This window comes from Carettochelys insculpta, chromosome 2 (genome assembly GCF_033958435.1).
Source record: "Carettochelys insculpta isolate YL-2023 chromosome 2, ASM3395843v1, whole genome shotgun sequence".
Taxonomy (NCBI): domain Eukaryota; kingdom Metazoa; phylum Chordata; order Testudines; family Carettochelyidae; genus Carettochelys; species Carettochelys insculpta.
The window spans coordinates 266,859,500-266,881,388 of record NC_134138.1 but is presented as its reverse complement, the minus strand read 5'-3'; the positions used below and the strand labels follow the sequence as shown (position 1 = coordinate 266,881,388).

General features: G+C 50.1%; 1 protein-coding gene across 7 annotated transcripts in view; it reads right to left on the bottom strand.

Annotated features, from left to right (window-relative positions):
- XYLB (xylulokinase) overlaps positions 1 to 21,889 on the bottom strand; it is a 178,237-nt gene that overhangs the window by 115,656 nt on the left and 40,692 nt on the right. For 6 of the 7 annotated variants that reach the window (XM_074985108.1, XM_074985110.1, XM_074985114.1 and 3 more), the window contains one exon: positions 20,147 to 20,220. In XM_074985108.1, coding sequence (XP_074841209.1) covers positions 20,147 to 20,220 — 74 coding nt within the window. Of the gene's footprint in view, positions 1 to 17,338; positions 17,726 to 20,146; positions 20,221 to 21,889 lie in introns of those variants that run through there. The other variant, XM_074985113.1, reaches the window with a different exon arrangement.

The window sequence follows — 21,889 nt, the reverse complement described above, 5'->3', positions numbered from 1 at the left end:
AAGGGATTGCCAACTCTCTCAGACCAGATGCCATTTACTGTAGTGACATCCAGTCCAGGAGAGTTAGCAACCTGAAGCAAGGCCTGGAGGACAGCACAGGCTGGAAGAGCAGCAGGCGGCAGCGGAGCTGGCTGGACATTGACAAATAAGTTGAACAAGATTGGTCCCAGGACTGACCCTTGGGGAAAGCCACTAGTTACCCCCTTCCATTGTGAAAATTTACCATTTATTCCAAAGACAGGTTACTCACCGTAATAACGGTGGTTCTTCGAGATGTGTCCCCGTGGGTGCTCCACAATAGGTGACGGGCTCGCCCGGCGCCGCAGATCGGATCTTCCAAGCAGTTTCTGCCGGACCGTGCATGTGCTGGCACGTGCCGCTCCCTTGCGCGCTCCTGGCCACGTGCGCGATCCGGTCCCCGCCAGTTCCTTGACCAACCGCCTCGGATGCTCCTGCAAAACACTAACAGAGATCCGAAGCGGGGAGGATGGGCGGGTAGTGGAGCACCCACGGGGACACATCTCGAAGAACCACCGTTACTACGGTGAGTAACCTGTCTTTCTTCTTCGAATGTCCCCGTGGGTGCTCCACAATAGGTGACTACCCAGCAGTAACCCAAGATAGGAGGTGGGTAATCGGATTATGTGCAGCTTGTCCCCGAGAGGACCGCTGTCGAGAGACGGGTATCCTCTTGGAATACCCTGTGAAGGGCGTAATGTTTGGCGAAGGTGTCATAGGATGACCAGGTCGCCGCTCTGCAAATGTCTTTTAGCGCAACGCCCTTGAAAAAGGCTGTTGATGCCGCCACCGCCCTCGTGGAATGAGCCCTGGGAGTGGCCAATAAAGGAGTCTTTTTGAGTTCGTAGCACATTTTTATGCAGGATACGATGTGCTTCGAGATTCTCTGCGAAGAGAGACCTTCTCCTTTCGATTTGGGAGCGAGAGAGACTAGGAGTCTATCCGTTTTCCGGAAGGACTTGGTCTTGTCTACATAGAAGGCTAGCGCCCTCCTCACGTCCAGGAGGTGTAGGCGCGCCTCTTTGTTAGAGTTATGAGGCTTTGGAGAAAACGAGGGTAAAACAATAGGTTCGTTAATGTGAAACTCAGAAGAAACCTTGGGAACAAAGGCTGGATGCAGCCGTATGGTTACCGCCTCCTTGGAAAAAACAGTGCAGGGTGGCGTTGCCATAACTGCCACAAGCTCGCTCACCCTGCGAGCTGACGTAATTGCGAGAAGAAAGGTTGTCTTTATCGTAAGGAGGCAGAGGGAAACCGTGGCCAAGGGCTCGAACGGTGGTCCCGTTAGCGCGTTAAGCACCAGGTCCAAGTTCCACGAAGGTGGAAGCGGTTTCCGAGGAGGGTATAGGTTTACCAACCCTTTGAGGAACCTGGTAACCATGGGATGGGCGAACACCGTGTGCCCTTCCTCCTCGTGTCTGAACGCCGAAATGGCGGCAAGGTGGACCTTTAACGAGGATAGTGAGAGTCCTCCTCTCTTGAGGTCCAGTAAATACTCTAATATTACAGGTATAGGCACCGAAAGGGGGGCCAGCTGTTTGGTAGAACACCAAGCCGTGAAGCGAGTCCATTTCTGCTTGTAGGTCTTCCTGGTGGAAGTCCTCCTGCTACTTTCTAGGACTTGCTGCACTTCCTCTGTGCATGTGCTCTCTAGGGAGCTGAGCCATGGATTGACCACGCTTGTAGTCGCAGGCCTTGGGGGTGCGGATGCACTATGGACCCCTGGGCTTGCGTGAGCAGATCTGGCGCCACAGGAAGAGACATCGGTGGACGGTCCGACATGCGCAGGAGTAGGGCGAACCATTGCTGTCGATCCCACGTTGGGACTATCAGGATCATTCGGGCTCCTTCCCTCCTGGCTTTCTGCAAGACTTTGTGGATCAGCACTGTGGGAGGAAAAGCGTAAAGCAGGGGGCCCCTCCACGAGATCGCGAACGCGTCCCCCAGGGACCCCCATCCCAGTCCTGCCCTGGAGCAGAATCGTGGGCACTTCTTCTTGTGTTGAGTGGCAAACAGGTCTATCTGGGGAAAACCCCATGCGTGGAAAATCGGTCGTAGCAGATCGGGACAGATCCGCCACTCGTGCGTGAGTGCAAAACGCCTGCTCAGCTGATCTGCCTTCACATTGTGAGCGCCTGGTAAGTACGCGGCTTTCGAGATTATATTGTTGGCGATGCACCAGTTCCATAACCGGACTGCTTCCGCACATAAGGCACGGGACCGAGCTCCTCCTTGCTGGTTTATATAAAACATGGTGGAGGTATTGTCTGTACTGATCCCGACGACTTTGCCTTGTATATGGTCTCGAAAGTGTCTGCAGGCGTTGAACACTGCTCTGAGCTCCAGTATATTTATGTGCAGTGACTGCTCCGTGGAGGACCACAGCCCTTGAGTCACCTCTTCGCCCATGTGTGCTCCCCACCCTATGAGGGAGGCATCTGTAGTAAGAAACACCGATATTTGTGGTTGGTGGAAGGGTACGCCTGTTAGCAAGTTCTTGGGGTTTACCCACCATTGCAGGGATTTGCGCACCTCTGCTGTGGGCGACACCACCCTGTGAACGGTGTGTGCTGCCGGTTTGTATATGCTCGCCAGCCAGTGCTGCATGCTGCGCATGTGTAACCTGGCGTTCTGTACTACGAACATCGCCGCTGCCATGTGGCCCAGCAGCTGTAAGCACGTCAGGACTGGCACCGTAGGGCTGAAGGTGATGACCTGCACGAGGGAGCCGATGGCCCGAAAGCGAGTCTCTGGTAGATACACTCTCGCTGTAATAGAATTTATGCGTGCCCCTATGAACTCTATGTCCTGTGTGGGGTCTATCTTTGATTTTGCCAGATTGATAACCAGGCCGAGCGAAGAGAACGTGCCTGTTGTGACGCGTATCATGCGTAGTACCTCCTCCGAGGCCTCTTTGAGTAGGCAGTTGTCCAGATATGGGAATATAAATACCCCCTGTCTGTGCAGGTAGGCTGACACCACTGCCAAGGTCTTGGTGAAGACTCTGGGGGCCGAGGAGAGGCCAAATGGTAGGACCTTGTATTGAAATGTTCTTTGCCTACCATGAACCGGAGGAATCGCCGGTGAGCCGGATGGATAGTTATGTGAAAATACGCGTCTTGTAAATCGAGGGCTGCGAACCAATCTCCATCGTCCAGTGCCGTAAGGATGGAGGCGATTGTGATCATCCGAAAGCGTTGCTTGTGCAGGTACCGGTTGAGGCCTCGAAGATCTAAGATGGGCCTCCAGCCTCCTGTCTTTTTCTCTGTGAGGAAGTACCTCGAGTAGAACCCTTTTCCTTGCAGTTGCTCCGGCACTCTTTCCACTGCCCCTATGAGCATGAGATGGTCTACCTCCTGCTTGAGCCTCGCTACATGGGAGGCCTCCTGGAGGTGGGGCCTGGGTGGAGGTCGTGGTGGTGGGAGCGACTGGAAGGGGATGGCGTACCCCGTGGCTATGATCTCCAGCACCCATTTGTCTGTGGTGATCCTTTGCCACCGGTCATAGAATGGTCGGAGGCGATGGTGGAATAGCCGCTTCGGATGACCTTGTGCGATGGTAGTGATGGCGCAGCCCTGGATCTGTGTGTCAAACTTGTGGCCTTTGGCCCTGCCCCGAGGACGCACGGCTCTGTTGTGAACATCGCCTGGGAGTTCTGTACTGCTGGTGCTGTTGATGTCGCCCTTGCTCGTAACCCCTGTGGTACTGGGGACGCTGTTGCTGGTACTGGTACCGTCTTTGTTGAGGGTAGTACTTTTTCTTTCTGTATGGAGGGGTGTAAATCCCCAGGGTCCTAAGTGTGGTTCTTGAATCTTTACTGGAATGAAGGACCGAGTCAGTTGATTCAGCAAACAGCTTCTGCGAGTCGAAGGGAAGATCGACTATCTTTGCCTGCAGATCCCTCGGTATACCTGAAGTCTGGAGCCAGGACTCCCTTCGCATCACCACTGCCGTAGCTGTGGAACGTGCTGCTGTGTCCACAACATCCAGGGCGATCTGAACTCCCGTCCTCGAAGCCGCGTAGCCTTCTTGCACGATGGCCTTGAGCACCGGTTTCTTGTCCTCTGGAAGCGAGTCCATGAGGGAGGTTAACCTAGTGTAGTTGTCAAAATTATGGTTCGCTAAATGCGCTGCGTAATTTGCCATTCGCAACAGTAGAGTGGAGGAGGAGTAGACCTTTCTGCCGAACAGCTCTAGCTTCTTGGCATCTTTGTCTGTTCCCCCTGTCCTGAATTGAGATGTCTTTGATCTTTGTTGCGACGACTCCACCACCAAGGAATTTGGTTGTGGGTGGCTGAACAGGAACTCCATGCCCTTCGCCGGCACGAAGTATTTCTTATCCACTCTCTTGTGGACAGGCGGAACAATCGCAGGTGTCTGCCATATCATAGTGGCGGACTCCAAGATTGCTTCATCAAGCGGTATTGCTATTTTGGAGGAGGCCGGAGGTCTCAGATTTTTGAGGAGCTTATGGTGTTTCTCTTGCACCTCTGCTGTCTGGATGCCTTGCGTGAAGGCCACCCTCTTAAACAGCTCTTGAAACTGTTTGAGATCATCCAGAGGAGGGATGTCCCCCGGGGCCGTAGCCTCGTCCGGGGAGGAGAGCGAGGAACCACTAGGGTACGCCTCTCTGGACCCTTCTGGTTCCTGTTGGTGATGGTACACCCTCTCGCTAGAGGCTTGCGAGGAGAAATCTCGGGGCTCCATAACCAGTCCCCCCTGAGATACTTGAGTCTCTGTCCCCGTTCGCGATTGCCCTCGGGGATACGAGATCGTCTGTGGGGATCTTTCCCTGGTAGACTGCCGGTGGTGTCTATGCCCCGCGTGATAGGGGCGACCATGGCAGTATAGGCACTGTTCTTGGGAAGGTGACCTAGACCACTCCCTTGGTGCATACCCTCTGCGTCTGGGGGAGCGAGATCGTCGAGAGATCTGGGACACTGGAGAGAGCGATTTTGGATAGTATTCCAGCGGCTCAAACCCCAGGAAGGGTGAAGGTGGTCCCAGCCAGGGCAAGTCTGGTTGTAAAAATGGAGACAGGGGCTGCGGGTAGGCTAGGGAGGACCCCTGCCTTCTGGTTGGAGTCTGCAGCATAAGCGGAGGCCTGAAAGAAAGAAACTCCACAGCCCTGTCTGGAGAGGGGCTGCGCTGCCTCGTTTTGTGTGCAGCCTTCCCCCTCCCTTGAGGAGGTAACTCCGCCCCCTGGCGTGTAGGGGATCTCGGCCCCGTCTGCGCCATGCTCGGCACGCTCATGGGCGGTGCCGCACGGGCGGTGTCCTCCGGTGCCTGCAGGCTGCGTGCCTGCGCGTTCTGCACCGCCGGTTCCCCGGGGGTCGGTGCCGCCGGTATCGGCGCTTGTTTAGCCGCCGCCCTGCCTGCGGTGCGGGGCGGCTGATTGATTATCGGAGGCTGAGCCGCTTCCACGTGGCTCTCCGTGCCGCCGCCGATCAGCTGTTGCTGCGGCTGGGGGCTGCGTGCTCCTCCCGTCCCGCTCGCTGTTGCTGCCGGCAGGGATCGGGCTGGGGAGGCTTTCCTCCGTTTTTGTGCTGATGGGGTGAGGGAGGCAGCTTTCCTTTTATGGGCCCCGGAGGGTCCCTCCTGCTGCGGCCGCTCCGGCACGTCTGGCTGGAGGGCCTTGTCGAAGAGCAGCATTTTAAGCCGCATCTCCCTGTCCTTCCTTGCTCTGGCTGTTAGTTTTGCACAGAAGGAGCATTTCTGCGTGACATGGGACTCCCCCAGGCACCTTATGCATAGACTGTGCCCATCAGACGCTGGCATGGCCTCTCGGTAGGACTCACATTTCTTAAATCCTGAAGAGGACATTGTTGGTGAGTCTTTCAGTTGTTAATGGGTACTTAGCACCTTCTCTGTGCTGTTTTTCCCCTTCTCCAATGGCCTGCCACGGCAGGAGGGCTGATGGCCCTAGGCTCCTGGCCTCCGGTGTTCCGCTTGTTACTGGGACTGGACTGAATGCTGTCCCGCTTGTTGATTTTTTTTTTTTTTTTTTTTTTTGAAAAATAACAACTGGCTAACTTGCAGTAGCCTAAGAACTTGAAAACTTTAAAGAAAAAACAGTTAAAACCATTGAATACGCTAACTTGGCCTTAGCCTAGTTCGGATTCCGTCTGCAGCCGACGGCGGTTAAGAGGAACTGGTGGGGACCGGATCGCGCACATGGCCAGGAGCGCGCAAGGGAGCGGCGCGCGCCGGCGCATGCACGGTCCGGCAGAAACTGCTTGGAAGATCCGATCTGCGGCGCCGGGCAAGCCCGACACCTATTGTGGAGCACCCACAGAGACACTCGAAGAAGAACCCTTTGTTTCCTGTCTTTTAACCAGTTTCCAATCCATGAAAGGATCTTTCCTCCTATCCCATGACCACCTAATTTACATAAGAGCCTTTGGTGAGGGACCGTGTCAAAGGCTTTCTGGAAATCTAAGTATACTATGTCTACTGGATTCCCCGTCTGCATGCTTGTTAACCCCTTCAAAGAACTCTAATAGATTAGTAAGACATGACTTCCCTTTACAGAAACAATGTTGACTTTTGCTCAACAAATCATGTTCTTCTACGTGTCTGACAATTTTATTCTTTACTATTGTTTCTACTAATTTGCCCAGTACTGACGTTAGACTTACCAGTCTATAATTGCTCGGGTCTCCTTTAGAGCCCTTTTTAAATATTGGTGTTATATTAGCTGTCTTCCAATCACTGGGTACCGAAGCTAATTTAAAGGATAGGTTACAAACCACCGTTAATAGTTCCACAATTTCACATTTGAGTTCTTTCAGAACCCTTGGGTGAATACCATCCAGTCCCGGAAACTTGTGACTGTTTAGCCTATCAATTAGTTCCAAAACCTCCTCTAATGATACTTCAATCTGGGACAGTTCCTCAGATTTGTCACCCATAAAGGACGGCTCAGATTTGGGAATCTCTCTAACATCCTCAGCCGTGAAGACTGAAGCAAAGAAATCATTTAGTTTTTCCGCAATGGCATCATCTTCCTTGATTGCTCCTTTTATGTCTCTATCGTCCAGGGGCCCCACTGCTTTTATAGCAGGCTTCCTACTTCTAATGTACTTAAAAAACATTTTACTATTGTTTTTTGAATTTATGGCTAACTGTTCCTCAAAATCTTTTTTGGCTTTTCTTATTACATTTTTACATTTATTTTGGCAGTGTTTATGTTCCTTTCTATTTTGATCACTAGGATTTGACTTCCCCTTTTTAAAAGATGCCTTTTTATCTCTCACTGCCTCTTTTACATGGTTGTTAAGCCATGGTGGCTCTTTTTTAGGTCTTTTACTGTGTTTTTTAATTTGGGGTATACATTTAAGTTGGGCCTCTAATATGGTATCTTTGAAAAGTTTCCACGCAGCTTGCAGGGATTTTACTCTAGTTACTCTACCTTTTAATTTCTGCTTAACTAACCTCCTCATTTTTGTGTAATTCCCCTTTTTGAAATTAAATACCAGAGTGTTGGACTGTTGTGGTGTTCTTCCCAACACAGGAATATTAAATGTTATTATGTTATGGTCACTATTTCCAAGCGGTCCTGTAATAGTTACCTCTTGGACCAGATCCTGTGTTCCACTCAGTACTAAATCAAGAATTGCCTCTCCCCTTGTGGGTTCCTGTACCAGCTGCTCCAAGAAGCAGTCATTTAAGGCATCAAGAAATTTTCTCTCTCAGTCCCTTCCTGAGGTGACATGTACCCAGTCAATATGGGGATAATTGAAACCCCCCACTATTAGTGAGTTTTTTATTTTGATAGCCTCTCTAATCTCCCTTAGCATTTCAGCAGCACTATCACTGTCCTGGTCAGGTGGTCAATAATATATCCCTAGTGCTATATTCCCATCAGAGGAAGGAATTGCTATCCATAGTGATTCTATGGAACATTTTGATTAATTTAGGATTTTTATTTCATTTGATTCTATATTATCTTTCACACACAGTACCACTCTGCCACCCACTCGACCCATTCTGTCCTTCCAGTATATTTTATATCCCGGTATGATAGTGTCCCACCGATTGTCCTTATTCCACCAGGTTTCCGTGATGCCTATTATGTCAATCTCCTCCTTTGATATGAGGTACTCTGATTCACCCATCTTATTAGACAGACTTCTAGCATTTGTGTAAAAGCACTTTAAAAAACTACCACTATTCATATGCCTGCCCTTCCCTGACGTACTGGATTCTTTTACATGTGATTTTTTCTCATCTGATCTGGCCCATACTCTATCATCTCCCTTTTTCTCTTTCTGACTGAACTCTAGAGAATCTCTATCAATGGAGTCTTGCCTAAGTCTCCATCCGATCCACGTGCTTCTCCGCACCAATCGGCTTTCTCCCATCTCTTAGTTTAAACACTGCTCTACGACCTTTTTAATGTTTAATGCCAGTAGCCTGGATCCACCTTGGTTTAGGTGGAGCCCATCCTTCCTGTATAGGCTCCCCCTACCCCAAAAGTGTCCCCAGTTCCTAATAAATCTAAACCCTTCTTGCCTACACCATCGTCTCATCCACGCATTGAGACTCTGAAGTTCTGCCTGCCCACCTGGCCCTGCGCGTGGAACTGGAAGCATTTCTGAGAATGTCACCACAGAGGTCCTGGATTTCAGTCTCCTTCCTAGCAACCTAAATTTGGCTTCCAGGACATCTCTCCTACCCTTCCCTACGTCATTGGTACCTACATGTACCACGACCGTCGGCTCCTCCCCACTTCTGCATATAAGTCTGTCTAGATGCCTAAAAAGATCCGCAACCTTCGCACCAGGCAGGCAAGTCACCATATCGTTCTCCCGGTCATCACAAACCCAACTATCTATACTTCTAATGATCAAATCACCCACTAACACCTGCCTCTTCCTAAAAACTGGCGTTCCCTCCCCCGGAGAGGTATCCTCAACGCGAGAGGATACCATAGCACCCTCTGGAAGAAGGGTCCCAACTATGGGATGGTTTCCCTCTGCCCCCATCGACTGCTCTCCTTCCCTGAGCCTTTCATCCTCCTTAACAGCATCCTTAACAGAGAAAGGCCAGGTGACTCCATTAACGCCACCATGCCAGGCCCTCAGCCAGAGAACGCAGCAGCACTTGGGGGAGGTCACCGCCAGCTTCCACTAGGCCAAAGCGGTGGAGCAATGCCTCCAGCTGGAGGAGGCCAACCTGGCCTGACAGAGGGAGGCCTGGGACCGCCTTCTGTCCTGCCTGGAGAGCAGACATAAGACTGCAGTGGTGTTTGGGGGAGAACACTGCCAGCCTCCGCCAGGCTAAGGTGGGGGAGCCCCAATGTTGTGGAGGGCACAGCAGCTGCCCACCACCAGCAGGATGTTGTGCACCCTGACCTCCAGGCACAAGAGAAAGAACCACCACCACCTCTTCGGGCACCCAAAGGCCCACTCCATGACATGGCAGACCTGGCTGAAGAGGGTAGTGAAGGCCTCCTGGGTGGGGTCAAAGTGGCCAATACAGGGCCGCATGAGCCACAGCAGCAGGTGGTATATGGCATCTGCCACTATGCACAGTGGTATGGTGGTATCCACAGCTGGAGCTCCTGCTGGGGGATGTAGGTCCCAGCCTCCATATGCCGGTACAGGACAGAATTCCAAAACACCCAGATGTCACGTGTTCAGCCTCCCCAGCCCACATACAAGTCCATGAACCAACCTTTGTGATCCACCAGGGCCTGGAGAACTACCAAGTGGCAGCCCTTACGGTTAATATGGTGGACGGCGCTTTGTGGCAGGGCACGGATGGTAATGAGCATCCTATCCTGGGCACCAAAGCAGTTCAGGAACCTGAGTGCTGCGAAGCTCTCAACAGCAGCATCTCGGTCCCTGATGTGACTGACTCAGTGCAGGAGCATCATGTTTATCGTGCAGATGATCTACACGGGGTGGAGGACATGTGCTCTCGTGAGAGTGTGGCGGAGAGTTCCCAGCCTCTGCAACCCTACCCGCTCCCAGCCAGCAGCTCCTGCATCCCACCCACTTCTGCCCCCCTGCTGTCGAGGGTCCCAAAGCCCAGGAGCCCCCTTCCTCCTCCCCATGGTGGGGGTGTGACCCAGGCCTGGCTTACCGACATGAGAACAGTGCTGATGGTAGCCGTTCACACCCCGAACTGATGCCCCGCTGAGCATTAGCTGTCAGGGGTGGCCAGTTTCCAAAGAGCAATAGTGTCCTGCTTCGTAAGGGGGAGAGCGGGCCACATGGTGGTGTCCTGGTGCTTCAGTGTGGGGGCAAGCCAGTGGCAGAGCACCTGGAAGGTCTCCCTACTTGTGCAGAAGTTCTGTAGCCATCTGGCATCACCTCATTGCCCCAAGACCAGCTGCTCCCACCAGTATGAGCTGCTGGGGTTGCTCCACAGGCACCGGGGTACCCAGGGATGGGATCCAGGCCGGAGGGGCTCCACATCCCTTCAGGGGCTGCTAAGTCTCCTGAGGAGGACAGGGTGGCCACAAAAACTGCACAGGAGCTGTAGTAGTGTCCAGGATGTCGGCGTTTAAAGCCAGGAGCGGGTGCTTGTTCATGCTGCTGCGTGCCGGGCTCTGCTTGGCTTTGGGTAGCTCCTCAGGCCTCAGCTTGTGCAGGGCTGGGGTTTTTGGGACAGGCCCTTTAAGGAGGCGGCTGGCTACAGGCCCCGGAAGGGCTTGGCAGCCATGTGACACTGTCTGCAGCACCTCCTGTTCCATTCTTTCAAAAAAAGTGTACCTAGCCCTGTGGAGGCTACTTTTCAAAAGAACAGTCTACCAAAAGGGGGCACTGAACCTTCCATCCACTTTTGGTGTGTAGTCGTGCACTTTTGAAAGGCTAGATCTCATTTACTGTCATTCAATTTTTAGCCTTTCGAAAGAGGGCTCCTGTGTAGACACAGCCCTGGTGAGCATGGGCTGGGTGTTGAGCTCTGGGGACAGGTGGCCAGAACAGGGCTGAGTCATGGGGGCAGACAGACTGGTGCTGAGTTGGGGCAGGAAAGGCCAGGAGATGGATTGGGGACAGCTGGAGCCCATAGGCAGCATGCAGATGCATAGGGCAACATGAAAATTGGGGCAATATGATGCCCCGAATTTCATGCTGCCCCGTGCGGCTGCATGTTTTGCCTATGAGTAGGGAAGCCCTGGGTTCCAAGTAGTGGGAGCTAGGAACTCACCTAACTAAAAATTTCAGAACTGCTTTCCTGACTCGTGCATTAGCGCTTGCTGCTGCCACCAGAGAATGATGATTGGTAAATGCATCCATTGAGGACCATGTCACTGCTCTATAAAGCACCACAACTAGTTTTTTTATAGAAACATGCCACAGATGCAGCCTAACCTCCCAGGCAATGAACAGTAACATGAACTCAGAACAGTAATGTATTAATGTTTCACTATATTCTAATACATGCAATAATCCATTTAAACAGCCTTTGAGCAGAGACCAGGGTGATCTGCCTGTGGATCAGTGACTGGCAATAAGCCTCCCCCAGGCTGGATGCAGTTCAACAGGGTTAGCCCCAGCAGGCCCCCAAATACTTTATTTACCCAAGCATTTGCAGGTATGTCTGCTCGCAGCTCTAGCCAATGCAAGCTGAGGGAAGTGGCGCAGTCCAGGTCAGGAATGGCCAACAGGAGCTACAAGCAGTTGTATCTATTTATCCTCAGGTAAAGAGTCTGGTGGCCTGCCAGGAACTAACCCTGGTGAACCGCATCCAGCCTGTGGGAAGCTTATTGCCCACCCCTGCTCTAGATGTACTACCAAACATGACGAATAGTCTAGGCTGCATCTACACGCGTCGGACCTTCTGGAAGCTCTCTTCAGGAAGATCATCTTCCAAAAGAAAGCATCTACGCAGAAAGCAGCATCCGAAAGAGCTGCCCAGACTTCCGGAAGATCACGTCCACACATGCATGGATGCTCTTCCAGAAGAACAGGGCAGGAAATGCCTCAGACAGGGTTGCAAGGGCGGAGAGCCCTTCCAGGGCACTTGCCACTCAGCCTGCTGAAGGGTCCCCCCAACAGCCACTCCCTGCACTACCTGCTGAGGCCCATTGCGCTGCTCCCAGAACAGCCCATGTGCCCACGAGGTCCTTCAGCAGCACAGGCTCACCCTGACAAGGATGCTCGGGAGCCCCCTGGCCACCCTCCTCTGCCTGCTGCATGAACACAGCATTAGCTCCAAGGGCCCTGACCCACCTCTTCCCCTGCCAGGCCCCAACAGCCCATCCCCCACGTCTAGACCCATGCCACCAGCAGCAACTGGTGGGGCTAGGTGGTCATGGCACAGTGGGATGACGAATTGTGGCACTGAAACCTGCGCATCCAGAAGGGCACATTCCATGCAATCTGTGCCTGGGTGGCTCCCCCTGCTTCGCCGTCAGGATTTGGGGATGTGGCCAGCCCTCCTGGTGGAGAAGCACCCAGCCATCGCCATCTGGAAGCTGGCCATTCCAGATAGCTACCCCTCTGTAGGGCAGCAATTCAGGGTGGGCAAGTCCACTGTCAGGGCTGTTGTACTCGAGGTAAGCCACATGCCAGGCCTCAGCCCAGCTCAGGGAAGAGGGATGGGGGTGTCAGGCAACAGGGATCTCGGGGAGGGCCTGGACACAGGGGCCATGGAGTCCACCACAGGGGACCCCGATACCCCACCCATACACAGGCCTGCTCCCAGAGTGGTACCCTAAAAGGGGGACCATAGGGAGGAACGGAGGGAGGGAGGGAGGGGAAGGACAGAAACTGGCCCAGGGCACCCCTGGGCACACCCATCAGTGTGCATGCTCTCTGTCCCCTTCAGGTCTTTAGGGCTATCAACAATGTACTCGTGCATTGGCTCATGCACCTTGGGGACCTTGACATGTCTGTGGTGGGCTTTGAGGAGCTTGGGTTTCCCCAGGGCTTCGCGGCAGTGGACAGCACCCTTATCCCCATCAGGGCCCCAGACCATCAAGGTGGCCAATATGTCAAGCACAAGGGGTGCCACTCAACATCGTGCTCCAGGCGGTGATGGATGCTTGGGGCCAGTTCACCGATGTCTATGTCCGCTGGCCCAGCCAGGCACATGGTGCCCACATCCTTAGGAACTCCTCCCTGTGCCATCAGATGGAGGCGGGCACCTACGTCGCCCAACGGGAACTCATCATCGGAGACATCGCTATCCCACTGTGCCTGGTAGCTGACCCAGCATACCCTTAAGCCATGGCTGCTGCACCCCTGCACAGGGCACCTGACCACATCTCAGGAGCTCTTTGATGCCCACCTGGGATGCACCCAGAACACCACGACGTGTGCCTTCAGGCACCTAAAGGCGAGGTTCAGATGCCTCCTCACGCACCTTGATGTGGGGGTGCAGAATGTCCTGCAGCTCGTGGCCACCTGCTGCGCTCTCCACAACCTCCTCGAGCTGCGTGAGGGGACACAGCACCAGGGCAGGCTGGCCCTGCCACTACAAGAGTATGAACAGCCACCGCAGCCCCCAACTGGCAGTTCCACCAAGATGGGGTCTGCATCCAGGAGGCCTTCACCTGTGGGGACCTCTGAGCCAGGTGCCCAGTACAGGTCACCCTCCACCCCCCAATGAACAGGGTCACAGGGGTGCCAACAAAAACTGCTTATATGTAAATAATGAACTATAGTTAATGTGCTCTATGAACAATAAAACAGGTTTGATATAAAACAAGGGAGAGGAGCCAACTATTTACAAGGGGGCACCTCGGCAGCAGGGGTGTAACAACCTGGGTGTGGAAGGTGTTGGGACGGGAAAGGGCCCCTACTCAAGGGATGGGGTGGAGGGCCTTGAGCCCCAGCACCCATGGCTGCCTCTCCTGCTGTGGGTGCATGGTCCCTGTCAGGGCCCCGATGGGGCAGAGAGCACAGGGAGGTAGTGGTGGGCAGCCTGTGGCACATCCTTGGTGGGGGCAATGGGGGAAGATTCCCGGGGCAGGGGGCCTGCCATGGCCACTAGCCCGGTGTCCAGGTCTTGCAGGGCTGCCGCTGGAAGCCCCTGGGGAAGGAGGGCAGCTAGGGCCTCAGGGGGGTGGGATGGCTCAGGCCTGAGGGGCAGTGGGGGGGGGCAAGAGGGGGCTGTGGAAACGGCAGGGGCAGTGGGGGGAGGGGCAGCAGAGGGACAGCGGGGGGGTGGGGTGGGGGGGGCACTACGAGGGCCCCGCACACCTGGTGGAGCATCCCCACCACCTCCCCCCATGTGTCCTGGTGCCACCACAAGTCCTCCACCTCCAGGGCCAAGCGCCTCTCCGCCATGTCATTTTGGTGTCAGAGGGCAGCCACATATGCTGCTGCCTCCTCCACCAGGCTCTGGCAATGGACCCTTCATGCCTGCCAGGCTGCAGCCACTCACAAGGGTTGTGGCCTGCCTGGGGGACTTCCTGCTTCTCTGGTCTGGATGCTGCCAGCAGACCCAGGATGCCCTTGTAGCACAGGCCCATGGCCCTGGTACGGTGGCCTGGGCAGACCCTCACTTTGGGGATGCTGCCACCTGTGAAGGGCCCCACTTGGGAATGGAGAACTGGGCGAGAGGGGTGCAGTCAGGCACCGAGGGCTCCCTGCCTGGGGAATGGTTAGAACAGATGTGACTTTGCACCCTGGGTTCCCCACTGCTCGGACCTGCACGTGCAGAGGCTCTCGCAGGGGGGTGGGCATGCAAGGTGCCCTGCAGCTTGTTTGCAGCCCCAAGGTGCACTCTGGTGTGGGGCATCAGGGAGGTGTGGAGGGGGGGCTTGTGTGTGTCCCCACCGGGGGATGCACCATGCCACGCACTTACCTGGGGTGACCTCGTATAGGTCCAGTGATACCCAGCTGGAGGTTGCCTGGCTGCTCAGCCCTGAGGCCATGGCTATGACCAGGGACCCTTCAGGGCAGGAGTCATCCTTGGGGCTAGCTGGTGGGCTTCCCCTCCTCCCTGGCCTTTTCGAAGGAGCCCCCGTCCTCCCTCTCAGGGAGGCAGAGGTGTCTGTGGCTGCCATTTTCATGAGATGGTGAGGTGTCATCCCCGGCCAGTATCTGCTCCTTATAGTAGGGATACCTGGCTGGGTTGGCCCCAGAGTGGCAACTGCTGTCCCTGGCCCATACATATCCCTGGCGCAATTCTTTAATCTTGTATAAGATCTTGTCTGCGGTCCAGGCAGGATGGCTATGGTTGGCCAGGCAGGCACAGGCATGAGCATTTTGCCAGTGCCCCGACATGTCCCTCAGGATGTCTTCCTCACGCCAAAGTGCAAGAAGGTCTCGCAGCTTTAGCTCCATCCAGGCTGGGGCCCTCCTTTTTGGCGGCTGCTCCCCTTCTGGGCTGCCTTGAGCTGAGTCCCCAGGGCTGCCCTGGGGACTGCAGAGCGGCTGGCTGCTGGCCATCCAGCTGCTGGCTGTAACTTCTGGGGTGGCAGTAGGCTGGGTGCTGCAGCCCAGCACAAGCTGCCAGCCTCCACAGCCCTTGCTTCCTGCTCTGGTGTTTCTAGGTCCTTCCAGCTTTAACTGCTGGTGGAACCAGGCACCACAGAACCCCCAGGGGCTTGATAGACTGTCTCCAGGCTCTGGAAGAAGCGGTCCGCAAGCGTCCACACATGCTTTCTTCCAGAAGAATCTTCCAGAAGAAAGCGCTATTCCCCTTATGGAACCGGCATTAGAGATCCGGAAGAAGGGGTATGTGCTTCCGGATTCCTTCTGGAAAAGCACCTTGTACATGTGGATGCTCCCCAGATCTTCTGGCAGAAGCCAGCGTTCTTCCAGAAGATCTGACACGTGTAGACGCAGCCTAAGAGATTTTCTGAATGATCCTAGAGTACAAAAGCCTCCTCTTGATGTTCAGTGTATGAAGTTTAGATTCACTAGAAAAACAAAAATACATTTTGGAAAAATACAAATTAATTGACTATCAATTAACATGGAAGTCTGAAACCACTGTTGGAATAAGTGTAGGGTGAGGGCTCAGTCACTATTTTGGCATGTAAAACTATGGGGTAGGTGACGTAAGTACGTGTGCCTGAATTTCACTTACCCTTAACACAAACAAATAGCACCAAAAATATACCTTTCAAATAAATGATGAAGGGAACAAGAGGGCCAAGGCTCAAATGGAAGTTCCATCAGAGAAGTAAGAACTGGGTTTAAATCCCAAGAAGCTGGGATCTTTCTAACTGGTGGAAACATCTGCAATAGATTCTTTAGAAACTTTCTGACCTCTTGTGAGAAACTATGGCAGAGTCCTGAAAAGACAGATGATAAACTCATTCCCAAGTAAATTATAACGAAACTGAAAGGTAGAATAGATATTCCAGAATTAACGGAATGAATGACAGAAGAGCATCACATTGTCTTGCTCTCACCCTACAGAAAAACATCTCCAGTGTATTTGATTTTGTAATGGAGGGTTTTCTACTTACGGAAAGGATTCTCAAGATCTCTGCTGAACACTCCCTACCTGCTGATGTGAACTAGAGATTCTCCGTGGCATCAGATGAAGAGATGTATAGTCTGGATAAAGCATGAGCAATGGTCTATACCATTACGTTCACCACTTTTACAGGACTATTGATACATTTTGTACAAGGTTTGCCTTGTAAAGTATCATTTGAAAACTCAAACTGCTGAACATGATTGTCTTGGTAAAGTATGTGTTATCAGCATTGTATGTGAAGTTATAAGATTCTGCTAGGTAGCCCTGCTGTAACAGGCTCAAAGTTTAAGAAAAGCAGGCTCAAACAAGTGTTTTAGAACAAAGAACAGACGAACACCAGCCAGGTGTTAAAGAGTATCACTTAGTTACGCAGTCATTCTCCAGAAATGGGAAGATGTGAATGAGAAATCTACATTTCACCTCAGTGATGGTTTAATCTTCACCTCCACAAGAGATTGCTTGTCACCTGCATCCCAGCCTGGGATAATCATGAAAGAGGGAGGAGTGGCATAAGAATGAGAGAGAGCCTCCACTTCATCCATCTCCTTTCATCTGTGCTCATGTCATCAACAACTCTCCAAGAACTGAACTGTGGTGGGGGGGAATCCCAGGCTGACAGAAGACCCACTGTGAAATGTATGGCAACATATGATGAAACAAAACCATTTGCTTTTAACTTCACTTACATTGTTAAGTTTGGTACTAGCTTGTGTTTTACCCTTTTATTTCCTATTAACCAATGCTAACTCTTTTGCATAATCACTTAAATTCTACCTTTATGACAGTAATTAACTCATCTTTTGTTTTATCTTAAACAGCAAGATAGCAGTGGTGTGTGTTGCTAAACACCATTTGGATTAACAAGGCTAGTGCATTATCATTTTCCTTTCAGTTCCATAGGCTGCTGGAGAGCACAAGACTCACATTTCAGGGAGACAAGGCTGGGACTCAGAATACGCAGGTGTTACCCTGTATATAATTAATGAGTGACTGGTCAGAGGGCTTGTTTATTTAGCTGGGTATGAATTTCCAAGCTGAAGTCTGTGTGAGCAGGCCAGGAATAGACAATCTGACAGCAAAGCAGTGTGCAAAATACCCCAGGCTAGAGAATTACAGAGGGCACAGCTGTTCAACACTTCAAAGTGTATCCTGAAAAATGTCACAGTATGCAATTGGAATACTGAGAAATTACGTCCATACGAAACAAAAGAGCTATGAACTGATGACTGGAGAGATGCATCAGGTCTGAACACCAAAAACTGAAGTCCCAAGGATCATCTGAGTCTCGTCTTGTCTCGCTTCCCTTCACGGTCTTGGATTTAGTAGAAATGGTGGGAAGACAAAAGAACAGTTAATCTGATCATGGAATGAGAAAAGCAGCCACTATGTGACATGGCTGCAGAAAACATGGCATTTCTTTGTATACCTGGTCATACAGAGGTCTACCAGCAGGAATCCCCATGTCTGGAATATCTCATTCAAGAGAGAATGGATTCTTCCTGCTTAACTAATACATCATAACTTCTCTCCTGAGAGATATAGTTCTAACAGATCAATATGATTTAGAATGCCCTGGATGGGTAAAGATGGAAATCTGACTACACAAGTCATCATTTGGGATCTGAACTTCCTCATGGAAGATTTATGTTCCCTGAAGTCAAAGACTGGTTGCCATCATTTTCTGGGATCTGGACATACCTTAGCTAAAATCCCCACCCCTCTAAATTCTCTCTGCACCTCTTTAATGGCCCTTGTTTCTGGAAAGGAGAGAACCTATGTTATTATTAGATTATTCTCAGAGGGGTCACTGAATAGGATGGATGAACTCAAACTGTGTGAAACAGCATTCTGGCACTACCTCTGGGATCCACTTTTCATGGAGATGGCACTCTACTTATGGAAATATCAGTCCCCAAAGGGAGAGTTAGAAGTTGATTAGAAATTGGACTGCACCTCTTGCATCCCCTGTCAAACGCGAGATCTAAGGCATGGTGAAGAAGATGAGGCTTTCTTCCTACCCCAGCATATCACAAGGCCATTCAAAGAAAACAATTTTTCCTCCCTTAGTTATGTACAATATAAGACAGACAACTAAAATAAGAAAACAGCCAGATACAAACCTGAGGCAAGCTGTTGTTTCACAAATTATTTACCATATGTATCACTTTTCAATGCAATGGAATAATTGCTTATAGTTTGGTTAAGAGTAGGTATGAACTTTGTGACCATTTAATCAATAAGGCTGTTTCAAATAAATGGCCCAAAATATGCTAATGAGCTGTGGATGCAAACTCCCCACACCTCATTAGCATAACGTAATGTGATTTAGAGTCCAGAAGACTCTTTTCTGGACTCCAAAACGCCATTTAGAAGCGCGGCCCCCGGGGGGCGAGGGGATCTTCCAGAAGGAAGTCCTGAAAATTTTTGGGAAGAAGGGGCCTCCGGAAGACCCCCCCCCCCCCCCGGGGGCCGCGCTTCTAAACCGCATTCTGGAGTCCAGAAGAACATCTTCCGGATTCCAAATCACATGAACTTATGCTAAGGAGGTGCAGGGAATTTGTATCCGCACCTCATTAGCATATTTCGGGCCATTTATTAGCATGCCACTTTTGAAGAAAGTGGCATGTGTAGAAATGGCCTAAGAGTTTAAGAGATTGGTGAAGTTATAAAGACTGCACCAAATACTATTCACTCAGTAATGATTAATCACAATTTCCAATCATGTTGTGTGAATCTCATTAGTATCTGTACCAAACAGACCTGGTAAGCCTGTTAAGCATCCACTCCCCAAAAGAGAAAAGGGATACAAAAATCTTTTCTTTCCTTAAAATGCATACCATTTTCATGCCAATTTGATCTGGGCAAGTATTTCATTACAGCTTTCTGCTCACTTGGACAGAGCTACAGGGAGGCAGGAAAAGTCCTTACTTTTATGTGTAGATGGCACTGGTCACAGAAAGATACTTTTTAAGCAAAGGGTTCAGTTCATCCTTAACCAATTATTTGTACCCATAGTTTACACCACTCAGATTATGTACTTCTGCTTGCATATGCAAATCAGGGACTTTGGCCTGGTTTGCATTCAAAATTTAGGTCAACATAGTTACAGCACTCAGAATTGTGAAAATCTATATCCCTGAGTGCCATAGCTTTACAGACCTAACCTCCCAGTGTAGACATACCTAGATCAACAGCAGATAGCTTCTATCAACCTGTTTTACAGTCAGAGAAAAATCCTGTTCATTGTTGTATGCTCTGTCTGCACAACAAAGTTAACGCTGGAAGAGTTACAGCACCACAGCTGTTCCACAACAGTTTCCATAGTGTAAATACTGCCTTAGACAAGTGATGTATTTGTGCCCGCATAAAATGAATGCCAGTATATGAAAACCAAACCTTTGGGCTCAGCTCTGGCAAACAGCCCATATTAACCTAGCACTATTTGGTTTCCAGTGAGCACTCCACCTCTCTTAACAGAGCATAACAATAAATAGATGTTGGCCTGCTTATAATTAGCTACCCGGGTTTAGAGTCAGTACTCTGGATACCACCAAACCACAGGCCAGAAAATTCCTTCAGAAAAATCACTCTAAGGATCACATCAGTATATGAAATCCAGAAGCAAGAATCACAGGTGCAGAAGACAGCAAAGTCCTCAGGTCTTGATGAGATGAGCTTCCCTTAAGTCATGAACACATGATTTACTACAAGGTGTTGAATAAGTTATTACTACCTTCTTGTTGTCTCTGTTGAATCTGTGAATCCCAACAGCTTCAGGGGTAATTTCTATCACTTCAAAATAGAAACCTTAAATCAAAGCAAATTAAAGATAGTCATGTTTTCTTCTAATACAAAAACCTAATAGTTTCAGCAAATGGCTAGACACACAACATGTACATAATACCCGTAAGAGTACAGAATTGTAACAGAGTAGAATAAGACCAAGTAATTTGATTTATTACACAATAAATTTAAATTTTGTATAGCATCTTCCATGCATAAAAGAAGTCACAGTATGCTTCCTGACCAATTCCAGTCCACACATTTATTAAATTTCTATTTCCTTTGATTTATAAGAACATGTTTTTAAAAGCATCTCTGCCTCCAGGCACCTTTAATACTTCAATAGACTTATAAACACATAATAAATACAAATCCAGCAACTCAGCCTTACTATGTAACACAAATTACCAACCAAATACATACATACACAACTAGTGTATATAGATTACAACAAATCTTAAGAGGTAGTATCAGTAGATACAGGACAAGCGTGAAAGGGAGCGAAGAAGGGAATAAGTGATCGGAAGCTAAAAAAGGAGCACAGGGAAACTGGAAGAATCTAGGTATCAGATTTCAGAGCTTTACTACAGGGCTTCAGAAGTTATAGATCAATGATAAGAAACAGAGAGAAATGTCTAGCTAGTGACAAGCAATTTGTGAGAAACACCTGTTGCCCCTTGTCAATGAATGAGCTAAGAAAGATGAGAAGGAGGAAAGAAGAGCTGAGACAGTCTAAGTCGTCTCTTAGATGGTCAGCTCAGTAAAGCAAGGCCCTGTCTTATTTCCTAGAATGCACACAAACACAGCTTTCACTAACTTCACTAGGAACTATCTAGCACACTTGTCTGGGACAGTTAAATTCAAGAATGAAAAATATACATCCTCTTGCATAGATCTTTTGCAAAGTATAAATACACAAACCATTTCAACTATTATTTTTATTCTGTGAGTAATGGAAAATAGTTTTAATTCGCTTAAATAAGACACTGAGTACTGAAACACTGATTCACACTGGGAAAAGGTCTGATGTCTTATCTACATTAAAAAGGTTTTGCCAGTAGAGCTATACTCATACAGCCATACAAGCACACCTGTCAAGCACAGATAAAGTTTACACAAGCAAAAGAGTTCTGTTCCCAGTGTAACATATGCCATTTCCCCAAACAAAATAAATTATATCAGCATTTTTTGGCCAAAACAAGCTGTGTACACAAAACGGCTTTTCCAGCATAGCTATGTTGGTTACAGGTATGATTTATTTCACACTCATGACAAATATAGCTATGTTGGCAAATATTTTATGTGTCGACTAGATATGACAATCATGTAACATTGATACCACTTTGTTCACTTGCTCCGATTTGCTCAGAACACAGCATTTCAATATTTAAAACATCATACTCTGAGGGTTATTAGTTATTTCACTCTCAGACACCCATTCACATTAATCAACTTTACATACAGTCCTTAGTATTCAGTGAAAATTTTTATGAAATCTTTAAATTCCCTAGACGTTCCATCTTCCTCACTATTACAGCTCTAGTTTGCGACAATACAACGACACACCCTAGAACACCGCAGTGATTGAAAATTGGAACTTCTGTTTTTTAGGAAATTGAAATATGTCAAAATCTGTTTGCATCCTGAATCTGAACAAAAAGAAACATTTTCAAAAAGTCCTGCTAAAGAAATA